The sequence below is a fragment of the Aulonocara stuartgranti genome, assembly GCF_965226115.1.
Source record: "Aulonocara stuartgranti genome assembly, chromosome: 13".
In the NCBI taxonomy this organism is placed as follows: Eukaryota; Metazoa; Chordata; class Actinopteri; order Cichliformes; family Cichlidae; genus Aulonocara; species Aulonocara stuartgranti.
In genome coordinates this window covers 13893054-13908441 of record NC_138949.1, presented here as the reverse complement: position 1 = coordinate 13908441, position 15388 = coordinate 13893054, and the positions used below count along the sequence as shown (strand labels likewise).

The 15388-nt window shown below is 41.5% G+C and overlaps 1 protein-coding gene across 4 annotated transcripts in view; it reads right to left on the bottom strand.

The window, feature by feature from the left end:
- mcu (mitochondrial calcium uniporter) overlaps positions 1-15388 on the bottom strand; it is a 62737-nt gene that overhangs the window by 21347 nt on the left and 26002 nt on the right. For 2 of the 4 annotated variants that reach the window (XM_082556612.1, XM_082556615.1), the window contains exon 2: positions 9843-9956. The exons of 1 other annotated variant lie outside the window; for it this stretch is intronic. In XM_082556612.1, the coding sequence (XP_082412738.1) occupies positions 9843-9956 (114 nt within the window). The remainder of the gene's footprint in view (positions 1-9842; positions 9957-15388) is intronic. One more of the 4 variants, XM_082556613.1, reaches the window with a different exon arrangement.

Genomic DNA, 15388 nt, shown 5'->3' with positions numbered 1-15388 from the left:
GGTGCACCTTGTGTGTTAACACGGAATAAAATAAGTGTTAGAATAAATAATGCTGACTGTTTGTGATTGGCAGTCTACAGTAGGATTTTTTTTTTCAGATAAAATCGTGTTTTCTGACATGGTACGTCCAGGATTTTACATTTGGGTCCTATTTGTCAGATTTTTAATAACAACAAACGCTTCACTCCAGGCCTTTCACAACTAGCATCAAATATTCACAGGCTCTGTGCCGTGGGGCCATGTGGAGAAGCAGCTTACCCTCATACAGACTTTGGACAGCAGAAACTGGGCCGGTTTCTGTGAAGCTACTGTCATGTCACCCACCTGCAGAGTAGAGGAATCGAAGTCACAGCAGTCAAATAAGCAGACAGCCCAGTTTTCAAATCTCAAAGGGTTTCTGGGCAGCAATGCGATGCGGGCGATGTGATGGCCTCTGCTTTACAAGCTACTGAAATCACACGTTGTGCTGACTCACCGACCAAGCAAGGCTGACGATAATAAGCGGCATCTAGTAGAGTACGCTGAAATGAATGACGGATCAGACCGCATTGCCGGCGACTCCTTAGTTAAAGCTTGTCACTTTTCCCCTCATATCACCTCCTGCTCCTCCTCTCATCTCTGCCCTTTTATCCTCCCAAATGACATCGTGACCTAAAATCAAAGTGAGCTAGTCAACATCACTGATGCTCGGGAAAAAGGAAAAAACAAAAACCTGTCTCCATATCTCTCTGCCCTCACGCTCCTATCCACAATCTTAATCCTCATCATCAGTATGCTGCTCATCCTGCCTCCTCTGCTCTTCTACTAAATCCTGTTTCAATGCGATTTGATTCTCGACCCTCCTCAAGGGCCTACTTCACTGTTCGAACCCCCAGCACTGTTTCTACCTGTTTGCAACTCTCCCTCTCTCAATTCTGTATCATCAGATGTTAGAGGTGGTGTTTGGGCAAGTTGCCTCCTGCTGGCAACTAATTTTTGCAGCTCTGAAATAATCCAAGTGAACCATGACGTTAAACACCTTCCTTTTATTTATTTTTTATAACGTGTTAATAATGCGTATGTGGAGTTAATCACCTAGAGCTGTTATTACTACATATTAGAGGTTTAACAGCTTCAGCTTCAATCAACCTCTGGCAAGCTGACCGACATAGCATGACCCCAGTTTGATCACTGGTGTTAAGTGGAACAAAGACAGCCCTTCAATAATAGCACAACCCACCTTTTAACACAGTTCACAGGGGTTTAGACTTTTTTTTCCTTAGGCCAATTATTTTGTGTTTTTTTTTTTTATTGTATTTCATATTTCATATAATTAAAATGTTGCTGCAAGTCACCCTATACCATCACAGGAAGTGCAGTGAAATTAATACACTGAAATAATCTAGTCTTAATGCGATTATGTAGGTTAAAAAAAAACAGCAAAGTGGAGCCCCTATAAACACAGTATTTAGGCTGTGGCTGTGGGATTATGCACATTTCAGCTAACATCAAAAGATCCTCAAGAAAAATTATTCCTATTCAGACTTCTGTTACATGGATGCCAACATCGTGTTTACATTATAAGGAACACCTGCTTGTAAGAAAGAAGACTACTAGATTACACAGAAGCTGGTTAATAAATACACTCACATGCCACTATATTAGGCATGCCTTGATAGTACTGGCTTGGACCCCTTTCCTTTGGCACTGCCTTAATTCTTTATGGCACAACCACAAGATGCTGGAAACATTCCTCAGAGATTCTGGTGCATGATGACATGACAGCATCGCACAGTTGCTGCAGATTTGTCAATTGCACATGCGTAATGAATCACCCATATTACCACATCCCAAATGTGCTCTGTTGGATTAAGATCTGGTGACTGTGGAAGGAATTTGAGTCTACAGACATGGCATGCTACTGGAAGCAGCCACCGGATGATGGGCAAGCTGTGGTCATAAATAGTCACCAGACATGGTCAGCAACAACAGTCAGCTGGGTTGTGGTGTCTGAACAATGCTTAGTTGATATTGAGGGGCCCAAAGTATGCTAAAAAATATCTCCATTACACCATTACACCACCACCACAAGCCCAAACTGTATAGGGCATCATGACTTCACGTTGTTTCAGTCAAATTCTAACTCTACCAACTCTAGCGCTGGTTATTCGAGTTACAGATGCCTTCTTATCAGGTTGAAGCAGTTTGACCTTTAGCATCAACGAGGCATTTTTGCCCAGAAAACTGCTGCTCACCAGATATTTCCTCTTTTCCTATCTGTTCTCTGTAAACCCCAGAGATGGTTGTCTGGGAAAAAATCCCAGCAGATCAGCATTTTCCGAAATACTCCAACAAATCAACATATCTTTTCTACTTCCTGATGTTCAGTTTGAGCTTCAGCGGGTAGTCTCAACCATCAAATTGCTGCCACATGATTGGCTAATACTGGCTAATACAAGCAGTTGAGAAGGTGCACCTAATAAAGTGCTTGTTGAGAGTTTATATTTCATTAAAATATATTTAAACAGAGCTTACAGACAACAAAATGCCTTGAAGACAACTACTAAAGATAATAACTACATTTCCCAATTAGAATATAAGTAAACATCAAATAGACAGTATTGAGTATCAATACCTTTCAAAAGCCATTAAATGGAACGAATCATCAACCTGGTTAATTTCTTGAATTGAAGATGATAAGGCAAGGCAAGGCAAGGCAAGGCAAGGCAAGTTTATTTGTATAGCACAATTCAACAACAAGGTGATTCAAAGTGCTTTACAGAGACATTAGAAACAAGAACAAATAAAAAGCATGATTTAAAATTGATTAAAACAAGCAAATAAACTAACTAACTAATTAACAAACAAACAAACAAACAAACAAACAACAGTATATAAAATCAAAACAGATAAAATCAGAACAGTAGATAAAATCAGTAGTTAAATGTAAGTTTTGAAATTTAAGCTTAAAGTGTGGATTTGGTGCTTTATTCAAATGCAGCTGAGAACAGGTGAGTCTTCAACCTGGATTTAAATAAACTGAGTGTTTCAGCTGATCTGAGGCTTTCTGAGATAAAATAAAAAGAGGGAGGAAAGAAAAAAGTTTCAAAATTAACCTGACAGTGTTTTTAAATTATGTTTTTGATGATCATACAAGAAATTTTGCACGACAAGCAACGTTTTGTACAACAGTAATGATATTTATGAGATTTATGCTTTTAATGGGCGCTCATAAAGTTGTGTTTAATAGGATTTTATAAAATACATCTGCAAGGCATCTGCATTTCCGAATATCAGCACATAGTTTATAAGCACGCTTTTTCTTTGCTTAATCATCAGGTTGCCTCGACATAGAGTTGACTGAGATTTAACCACGTGTGTCGGCTGTATTAATTAAACGCGTTATTATTAGACGACATCATGACGATGACGATTTACAAACAGCATTAATCATCAGCCATGACTGGCCAGTCAGATGAGCAAGATTTAAGTCACTACTATTAGTTTGAGGAGATCCCAAACTAATCACAAAATTCAAGTATGCAGCAGTTTCTCTAATGATGTAATGACGGCTTGCTGAGCAGCGGGCAGGTTACAAATCAATGGGAGTTTGAGATGCGAAGATCAATAGATTTATTCAACTGGATAACTGATACTCTGACGGAAAAATGTCAGTTACCATCCTGAAAGCAAATTGATTTCCTTTTTGAAATTCTTCATACCGAGTTTGTTATCGGTTACAGGAGTGCGCCCAAGGACTTCAGTTCGGATAAACACGCAGACACAAGAGTTATTTTACACCAATGTTTAAAACCAGAGTGGAAAATAAATAATCAGACGCATCGGCAGAGAATTATTTCTCGACAGTTACAGGCGCTCTGAAGCATAACTTTGATGGTGGTGGCATTTCATTCGGGACATAAAACAGACGCACTCCTTTTCACAACAATATCCTTTTTATCCTCACTTCAATTCAGTGCTCTGTTTACCTGATAAATATTCAAATGCGCGCTGCCTGGAAACGTAAGCAGTAAAAAATAATCTCATTTTTGCAGCTACGTGTGCAAAACGCTCCAACAGACACAAACTGATCAATAATGCAATTAGACCCGGCGATGGCATCTGTGACTTTAAAGTAGGCTTAAGGCTCGCTAGGCCGATCAGTATCTGCGTGTCATTCGGGAATAATCCATTTGACTAGAAGTCAACAAAAAGAGCTACGCACAGATGACGCTTGACGAAACGCTGGTTCGGTGTCTCTCCTCGCTGCGTGCCGTCACTCAAAACAGTCATATGAAAACAAGCATACAGACATCCTAATTACCTGCTGACTTAATTAAAGCCGAACAAGTCTGCCGGTGCTTTCAAACAATAAAAGATAATGAAAACAAAAAAACTCAGTGCACTTTATTACCGTTGATTATTGCTGTCTCCTTGAGCATTTGAGGTAAACTGTGCATATCCTTTGAAACAGGCCATTAATCTTTATTTTGCAGGACACTATTGGTGATGAGAGGGTTAAAATAGAGAGCTTTGTGTTTTCTGATAAATGTCCATGCTGTCATCAATGTTGTTAATCATATAACTTAAATTCAAGGCTACTTATTGCTTAGCTTTATAAAAGACATGGTTTAAAATGACTGAAAAGAGGGAAACGGGTTTAACGTTTTAATGCTCTGTGACGACATTCAAACAAAATTCATTTCTGGCTTAAAGTGGCAGATGTGTAATAATCGGGCTCATAACGCAGGTATTCCATAAAGTCCATTAAATCAGCGCCGTTCAAGGCGAGAAAGTGACGCAAACATAGAGACAGAGCGAGTTTCGAGCCTCTGCTTCAGAATGAAACATTATGCTTCAAGGATAAAGGCGGTTGGCCACATCTGCTGAGGGAGTTCAGTGCATCATATAAATACAGCAACAAATAGGTTTTATGGCTCACTTTAAAATACACCTGCCTCCCTCCAAAAAGCACAGCCATAGTTTCTCAACCCCTCGTCTCTCTGATGCAAGCCTGTACATTGAGCTCTCTCTGTAAAAGGCTCTTGAACTACACCCACCTGTCAGAGAGGAAGGTGAAGATTACTGATTACACCCTCTTACAAAAGGATTGGAAAAGGCAATAAATCCTTGAACTGAACAAATGTTTTTTTTGTTGTTTTTTTAAAAAAAAAAAAAACTGGTCAAAACCTGAAAAGGACACATCTATTCGACACAGCTTTGCTATAGACATGATTCAAAGTGAATGATGAATGTGACTTGCTTAAGAGCTCTGCAGACTGCAGTCACAGCGACACCTTCACTGCCCTTGCCGTATGCTACACCTTTACCAGCTGCCATCCTGATGATTGCTGCCTTCCTCCCACCCCCCGAACCTTTTCTGCTTCCATCTTTTATCCATCCACTCGCGTGCCCTGCAGTTTTGAACTCATGAGCTGAACTGGCAAGGCTCAAGTGAGGAGACAGCAACTTGTTGTGCCCCCCTCCACGACACCCGCCCTTTTAGATTTCTCTCTTCACGTGTCTGCTTGACATTTGACAACTTTGTTAAAACTATCACGGCTGCCTTCCGCAGGAGCCGAGTCGCAGATGGATCGAGAGGTCCGTGCGTGAATGGCGCTGCTGTAAACTGCTTTGTGTGTGCGCGTCTGTGTAGCTTTGACCCATCAGGGCCTTGTGGGAAGCTGCAGCTAAACTGAAGGATGCCAAAGAACGGCAGAGCGAGGAGGGGAGGGAGGAAAGGTTGGAGACAAGGGGAGGGAAAGAGAGAGAGAGGGCTGGCTTAGCCAAGGAGGAGACAAGTGCCTGTACTGCAGCAATGCAGGAGCGAGGGAGAAGGGTGTCAATGAGATGAAAGGGGGGGGTGTTGACTGATAACAGTGCTATATACAAACGGCAGACAGTGCAAGCAGGCACTTTTAGAGCCAGTGTTATCAAAGCTAACAAGTTTATGCAGCCTGATTTCTTGTGCTTCTTTACAGCATCTCTGTTTTGCTGATGTTTCCTTGTTTTACTACGGCTCAGGCAGTATCATCCCCGGCTCTACCTCGCAGAGACAACAGGCCGTAGCAAGGCAAACACTCCCTGCTGGGCCGTCCATGTCTCCTCCCTCCCCTGCCCTCTGAACAAACAGCTGTCTCTCTTGAGGGTACATGGCAGGGAAAGGGACGCTTGGGAACGGGCTTCCTGTGAGCTCTGTTGCGTCATTCTACAGTGAACTTGCTAATACAGCCCGCTGCTAAAGCTGTTACTTTCAGGCAAGGCAAGTTGTGTGTACTGTGCACTGCTCTCATTTAACATCACTCCACCCGATGCCTTTTCAAGTGGCCCATTGCAGCAAAATGTAAACAGGACTCCAAGAGAAAGCCTCGGCTCGGTTTTCATTGTACAGCCACCCCCACCTTGTGCAAATCCATGCCCACCCTTCTTCATTTCATAAAGACCAGTGACACATAAGCACAGAGCACAAACAAAGCACACTGAACATACATTTGCTCCAAGTAACAGCATAAACACACGCAGAAAAGAGGGGGAGACGAGCTAATGCGCTGCTATTTGTTGCACAAGGATTACAAGCACTCAAGGGATAAATATCGTGTTCTCATCATAAAAGTTTTATTCCATGCAAGGATAACGTCGCAGGGTCAAGAGTATTTCCTGGTGAAAAAAAAAACGGACGCTTAACTTTGAAATGATCATTTTTCCATAATGTATCTGTTTTATTGGATTCTTCCTGGATCTTAGTCACAGGAAGACCAAGTGCAAGGAGTTGGAGATGAGTCGAAGGACAAAATAGCAAAGTTGAAAGGTCACTCTGTCAGATCTAAGGACTGTTATATTTTAATTCAATTCAATTTAATTGTAATTTATTTATATAGCTCCAAATCACAACAGCAGTCACCTCAAGGAGGTTTATATTGTAAGATAAAGACCCTATAACAATACAGGGAAAACCTCAACAATCAGGTGACCCCCCCTCCCCTCCCGCCTATTGTGCAAGCACTTGGCAACAGTGGGAAAGAAAAACACCCTTTTAACAGGAAGAAACCCGCAGCAGAAGCAGGGTCAGGGAGAGGCAGCCATCTGCCATGACCAGATGGGAGTGAGGGGAGGAAGACGGGACAAAAGACACACTGTGGAAGAGAGCCAGAGATTAATAACAATAATAATGATTACATGCAGAGAGCTGAATAAACACTGTGAGTGAAGAAGAAACACTCAGTGCATCATGGGAAGCCCCCAGAGAGAGATCCATGTGTACATAGCCACATTGAATACACCAAATCGTTACAACATGAACTGATGAATAATTATCTTGGGCAGATTTTAGATTTAGCATTTGCACTTTTCAGACAACAACTCACTGAAGTGCTGCAGATTACATCCAAAACCTCTGACTTTAAATGCCGCAGAGTTCGAGCTATCCAACAAAAGTTTCACTTGTATCATTGTGTCTTTTTCCCCCCTGCAGTATGGTTCAATAAACGGATAGCAAACAGTCTATCAAATTTGTAACTGAGGAAGAAATTCATCTGGTATTGATATCACGCTACTGAGCCCAGCAACAGACATAAACTATAACAGACTCATTCAATTTCTTTCAGATTAAGTTTGTTATCTTGCAACGCTCAAAATACCAGACAGCTTAGCTGATTCAAACATAAGCAAGTAAAGTTTAGGACTATTGAACTGTGCTGAAGAAAAGAAAAGAAAAGAAAAGAAAAGAAAAGAAAAGAAAAGAAAAGAAAAGAAAAGAAAAGAAAAGAAAAGAAAAGAAAAGGCCTCCACAGGAGTATTAGACATTTTGAGAACTTAACTTTAAATCTGTGTGGGATCACAATCTGAGATGTGAATCATAATTTTCCCAACGGACTTAACTGAACACATACGGCATATGGTTGCCTGGATACAAATCCTGTCACTTTAACTTAATGACCAAAGTCCCAGCTGATTAAATATCTACATCCTGCATTTGTGTTGTGTGAAGTTGAGATATTTGGACAGTGCTGTTATTTTTCTCTAAAAACGACTCTGAATGACAATAGACCCATTCCTCATTATGACTAAAGAGCTATGCACCAATGCTATTTTACAGACAAAGTATTCAGAATGTTCATTTCCTGATTAGCTGGTAAAGCCGACACAAGTTTTCCTATCAACAGTTAACACCATGATTCCCACACTCTGGTAGAACGTGTGTGATGTGGGGAAATTAAAAGGAACTGCACAGGAAAAACAGGCAAAGCCAAAAACTACAACGGACAATGGACTGAAAGCGAAAACAAGATACCGCTCAAACTTCCAGGTCATGATAGTATATCACAAGCCGAGCACAACTATGATGTTTGAAAGCAGACAGCAATCTTCAAAGGAAATGTGAACAGTTCCCCCCAGTAAATACTGTATAGTATTGTTGCTTGACATCTCAATCCCTCGTCTGCATTGAGCCTCGTGCCATAGATGGACTCCATGTCCACCAACTTGGACATCAGCTGGCAACTTTAGTCCTTGTTCTGTTCTCTGCTCTGAGCAGGAGGGTCACTGAAACACAGAGGCAGCAGAGCAGAACAAGGAAAACTGTCACCAGCTGCAGTCCCAGATGATGGAGTTGAACTGCGCCTGAAGAACAAAAGATTCTCTACAGAGGAGATTGAATCGCATAGAGGACTGCCACAACAACGACCCGAGCAGCCTTCAGGTAGGAAAACATGAGAGGACAGGCAAGTTGGGTAGTAGTGACTGAAGTTTTCAAGTAAAATCTCCATCTGCAGTGAAGCTCTAACCACTGTTTGCAGTATTACCGTGCACACAAACATAACCATCGAGTTTAAGTTTCCGTAGTTGTAGCACGAAACTGGTGAAAAGTTTTTTGATGATTTCACATCAAAGTCAAATGTCACCGACATTGTTTGCCCGTTCTCCTCTTTGATGTGGCACTCCCCATTTGGAAAAGTCTCGGTGCTGTTTATAATCTAAATGCATACTTGTCAGGATAATGATATGCAGGGCGTAATAAGGTTTGATAGGAAAACCGGCTTCGTGCGGCAGCTCACGCTGCTGCTGTCAACAACACTGAATCAGAGGGTAAAAACCACTGTGGGGAGGTTGTTTTGAATGGTGGGCTTCCACTGGTGAAACCATTTGAATATTTTTTTTTTGGTGACCGTTTTTAGAAAACCTGATGTCCAATGATCTAATCAGCCTTCAAAGGCTTCTCCCAAAATAAGAGCTTTTTAATGGAGAAGCCTTTGAAAGATGAAGAGGGTTGTTTAGTCTTGACATCAAGGAGACGCAGGTAAAATGAAAGAACTGATAACTCCTAATCCAGAGAGTAACGAGCAGTGAACGACTGAGACTTGATGGGAACAGTAATTATCATGCATGTCGATCTAGACTAAAAAAAAAAAAAAAGGATGCTGTGCTAAATCAGGTGTTTAGCACAAGATTTTATTCTATCAGCATTTACATGGTCACTAAAAACGAAACTAAGAGCTGATATTAAAGTTTTACTAAAGGAGAGCTAGTAGTTTCTCAAGGTTGGGTGACGCAAGTTACAATGACTGGCAATATTCAGCCAGCCAATATCGATTCAATACCTACAACAATCTGAGGTCTCAGTTGCATAATAATACAACCATTCCCTGACCGACCTTTACAAATGACAAGTGCAATAGGTGATGAATGTGTCAGGAAGTGCTGACAACGCTAAACCCAGCTGCTGTCAAAGGCTGCCCACATCAATGAGCCAGACACAACTAACTATGGATTTCCTCTTGAGGCCAAGTGGCCCAGAAATCAATAAGACAATCTATTGTTTTCATTTCCTTTATAATACAGATGCACATGCACGCGGACACACTAACCTGTGGAGACAGGGCATTGGTAGGCTGGGTGAAGAGTGTGGAGTGGGTTGCTGACCGTAGGCCATGTGCTCTCCTGACAGTCTGATGGGGGAAAGGAACAGACAGTACGTCCTGCTGAAGAAAAGCCACAAACAGACACAAATGTCAAAATAGGAGACATCATCATCAGAGCGGGGATGATCAAAATCCAACCCCCCACGAAAACATCCACCGTCGTGATCAGTAGTGCATTACTGTGAGCTACAATGAGGTTTTGAAGGAGCAGGTTTTATTTTCTGCTCGTTGAAATGTGGGGGATATTTCCTCTTTGTGGCAAACATTCAAACACACGGTGAAATGAGGCGGTTACGTGTGCAAGAAACATGATGTGAAACTTTGTGTTGCACTTACTGTATGCATATAGACTGCATGTGTGTGAGAAAGTCTCTGCTGCTGTTGCTGACACCTAGAGGTAAACGCGCTTACCAAATCTAAACCAGCATTAGCAGCGAGTTAGTTTTCTACTTCTTAGGTTGTGCACAAGTTGACTATTATTATATTTGAGGAAAAGTGTAAAATACGCTAGATTTGATATTTGGGAATGTGATCTCTGTGCGATGGTTGGGAGGGAAAAGGCAGGTTTTCAGTGCACATATTGGTAAACACAGGCAAGTCAAAAAAGAAGCACAATCTTACTGCTTCTCCAATTAAGAGGGTAAGTAGCACCCAGGTGCTAATAATCAAATGCAACTGATTAAACCTGTAACCCCAAGTGTACCATATTTGGGAAAATGCTGGCTGTAGCAAAAACTATACAAATGAAGTCATTTGAATTTTCTGGCAGTTATTTTATGTTTCATGCTTTGCAGGGGTAACTCATCATTAGCAAGTGAGAACATGAGACATTTTAGCAGTTTGCTAGTCTGTAGCATTCAAGTGTGTGTTACACGATGCCAAAATCTTCCCAAAGGGGGACATCCCAGCAGATTTACCCCAAGGTCAGATCATGTAATGCTTTATAAATTGTAAAAAATAAAAATAAAAATAAACCTAGGAGCTACATGTCAGAGTCTACAGGCTTCAGTTAGCATGTTAAATCTTAAAGCTCATGACAGTACAATTAGAAAAAACAGAACATGTTGCCAAAAGAATGCCTCTTTCCTCTAAAATGAACATGGCGGCACAGCTTATTTTTGCAAAGTTACATCTGAACAAACCACACAAGGTCTGGAACGATGTCCTTCAGACAAACGAGGCAAAAGAGGAGATGTTTGGACAACGCACAGCACCATGATGAGTGAAAACGAAACAGTATGTGTGAGGCTTTTGTGTTGAAATGCTAAGTGTGGTGGACACATGATGATTTGGGCTTGTTTTGCAGTCACAGGACTGCTCAACAGCTCAAAGCTCCTCTATATTCTATAGTGAAAATTGAGGCCATCTGTCTGACAGCTAAAGTATGTTTGAAATAAGGACAATGATCCCCAGCAGATCGAAAACAGAATGACTGAAAGAGAAAAGACTCAAGGTGTTACAATGGCCAGCTGAAACTGGTTGAAATGCTGTGTTGGGACTTCAAGAGAGCTCAATGAATTGAAGCAAAGCTGTAGACAAGAATGGGCCACAACAACGATGTGACTGATAAACATATATAGGAAACGATTACTTCAACTTATTGAGGCAAAAAGTTACCACAAAACTGCAGGAGGAGTGCTGAGAACACGTATTTTCTCTCCACATTACTGTATACACTACACTGTATACACACAAATACATATCTTAGCTTTGTGAGTTACTAAACAGGAGTGTGAGGACGTTTTTGGAAAGCAGAAAATAGCAGCAGAAGTGTGTGTGTGGGCAAGTGTATGAAAGAGTCACAGTAGACTGCAATGACTAAAATACTTTCACCTTCAAAATGCGCACTCCAATATTTTGTGCCTCCCAGCACTAAGGAACGATTAGGTGGAGATAAAATTGTACAAAAAACACTGAGAGTGCACCGACTTTGCCCACAACAAATATTAACTACGCGTTTTTTACCCACAGATGCGGACACGTTACATATTGGCAGCTCCAACCAGCTCTAAGACTTCCACACTAAGCAGTAACAACAGAAAAAGGTCAGGTGTGAAATGCACCCACTGTCACCGTTACGTTTGAAATGTAGAGCCGTTCAAAATAAAACAGGAACCAAAGATGATGTGCTAAACTGTACTGAAAATGAAAAAAAGTGCATGCACATAATAAAAACCAAAATAAAAAACGTCAATGAGTGCTTCTAATGTCTTTACCTTAAACACCTGATCTGTTACAAAGAGCCAAAACTTGCAATTTTTCTGTAACTATATGGGAACCTGGCTCTCACTAAAGCTAACAAAATCCGCCCACTAGCATCTAACAATTGTACACAAACCAAAGTGTGAAAACGACATAATGTTGTTTACCACCTGAGAGTGGCATCAGTATTTTCACATCCCTTAACCTCTTAACGCACTCTTGCTCGGAGCCGCACAAAGTTCGACCATTTCTAAGGATTTTGTAGGACAGGTGACACCTTAAAACACAGCCATCACATTCACACAATAATCACAGCGCATTTTACCCAACCTGTGTGTTTCTGGACAGAGGAAGGAAACACACAGAGTCAGAAGGACAGCATGCCAGCTGCACACAGGGAACACCCGTGTACCTGGCAGTGTGCGCTGACACAACTAACCAATCTGCCAACCAACAGCCCAGTAAATGCAACATTAACTCATCAACACCTTACCCACAGTAATCTACTTCCCTAATACTGCAATACCTAGACACCTCTGTATTGCAGTAATTCTTTAATGACATACGTACAGTTGTGCATCATATATCGTTACACAAGGAAAACTTTAGGAAATTAAATCTGTAGTGTCTCTTCGATGAATACATCCTATGAAAGAAGAACGAAAAAGTCAGCTTGCGCACACTTGCAGAGTATCAGGACTAGTCAAGCTCAAGCATAACGCATCCTTGCCAAGCTGCTATGATAACCAGCACCGATCCCATTTTTTTTCCTCCCCTCCAGCTCTCAGCTTCTACGGCAGTAAACAAGCAGATTTAATTATAGAAAGGGCTGCGGAGGACAGTTAATGAAAGAAACTCTCCACTGTTCATAACCGTGTTTGACACAAGTCTTTTCAACATAAATCGCAACTGAGTATTATTACCACTTAGGAGCCCAATGTCTGCAAGTGGTCACACTTGTAGGAACGACCACTAAAAACATTTAGCAAAGAGCAATATCACAGCTGCAAACACAGTGTCCTCAACATGAAGATAGGAATGGACCTTGGTACCAAGATAGCATGCTGCAGAGGGATTATTGCCTCTTCCTTATCTGTGACAGGTCAGGCACACCACATTAACTCATAGGAGGAGCCTATATTCATGACTCCAGTGCCTATAAAAAGTGTCCATGAACTGCCAAGAGAGTCTCCTCTGGTCTGTTAGTGTGGAGGAGGAAGCGTATTTGTTGAACTGTTGGTGCTGTGATGTGTGATTTTCAATGAAGCAAGTTCTCTGCCAAGCAACCAAACTGACTCACCCTGGCAGCGAATTCAAACTGCAGTAATACAGTTACAGAATAATACGCTTATATTGCTCAATCCCCCGACCTTCTTTTTTTTTGCAAGAATTACACTGTATATTAACACTTAAACAAAATACTAAACAAAATAACAAGTCCAGCCCTCGCCAAAAATCAGCTGCGGGAAACAAAGTGCAGGCTATTGCTTGAACAATTAACTCCCTTCTATTTGTTTGGGGCCAGATGACTCATTAACCCACCAAGGTTTCAGACGTGCTGCACATAAATCAATATAAAAGAGGACACAAATCCAAAAAAAAAACAATGATAGCCCCAATGTAAGGCCAAAACCACACCATATTAATTTCCACAGACAGATATTACTGCAACTGAAACTATGACAAATGTTTCTTCTCATTAATGCGGCACGATATATGAGGCGTTTCTCAATGAGGTTGCTGTGACCTCTCTGCACTACCCGGCCTGCCACCCACAGAAAGGGAAGGGGTGGGTCGAGGGGGGGGGTCCATCTATTTCTGTTGATTAGATTGCCACTGAGGACGACAGCTGCTCTCTCTAGATACTACCTACGACAAACCGAGGAGGCACGCACACTCAAAACACATCACTTTGTCTCCTGACACAAACGTCCCCAAGCTGGTTAAATCCCAACACTTTTACTCGTAGATAAAACACAACAAGCTACAAACAAGTGAGAGGAAAGGCCTATTTTCTGCTTACAAGGGAGCAATTTCACTGTGACAAAAAAAAAAACAGAAAAAAAGGAAGTGCATCTTGTTACCCAGCGAGCAGAAAAGCAGATTTTCAACCATTCACTCCAAACTACAATGAGGCGTATGTAGCTCTGACTTGCTTATGCTGTGAAACGATACTAAACACTATATTTTGTCTCAATTAGGGTGAGAGCTGTTGCATTAAAATATCCAATATATCAATGGAGAAATGATGTCTTCCCTAATAATGAAAAACAAGGTAAGTACTTATAGATTTTATGGATCTCCTTTTTTTAAAAACAAAAACAAAACACAGCAGTATTGCCCAGCAGTAGCACGAGACTAGCATAAGACGCTGCTAAAAACGGATAGATGTATTTAGAGTTCAAACCATAGGCTCAGCGCTCTTTTTTGGGGAGCGATTTTAGATATAAAATAGCATCTCTGCACCACATCATATGTGACACATTCGAGACTTGCTTCACACATTTTGTCCCAGCGTGAAACTCAGCGGCTGCTGCGTATTGATTTACTGATTGATTTATGGCACGGTGTGTTATGAGCTTGGAGCTGCTGAGGGACCAACCTGCACTGATCACAGATGTGCACATCAAACCTAAACTCTGGCGAGCAGCTCAGCTCTCCGTTTCTGCAGGTAACTTCAGTCACAACAGTCGAAACTGGAGTTATTATTAGCTTTGCATGTTGTCAGTCTCCCATGCTATGACACCCGAGTGCTGCCTGATCTGCAGCAACTCCCACCGGAGTGTTTACATGAATTCTGATCCAGGGCGAGACTCCAGAAATCTGTCACCTCTGCGCATTCCCCCATGCATGAACTGAGGTGATTCCCAGCAACTCCAGTTCTATAATTACTGGGATCGGCTCATCAGCAAGCATCCAGAAGGCTTGCGTGTCTCACAGTTCAGAGTAGCTAACCATTAAGATACCATAGATGCTCAGTTAAGTGAGCCTCATTGTAAGACTGTGCAGTGAAATAAGTGTGTGGGTATGTACTGTAGGGGCAAAAAAGAGAACGTGTATGCACATCCAAGCACAAATAGCTTTTAGACTGAAAACCATCGCAATATGCTGCAAAATATGTCTGCACAGTCATTGGCTCCAACCCAACAATTTCATTCCTCAAACATTTTTTGCAAAGGCAACACTTTGATTGTGTTCTTCAAAGGACGCATCAGACGTTGTGCTTTCAAAACAGTCTACCTAAGAGCCAATACACCTCAACAACTAGAAATACTACTACTAGAAATACA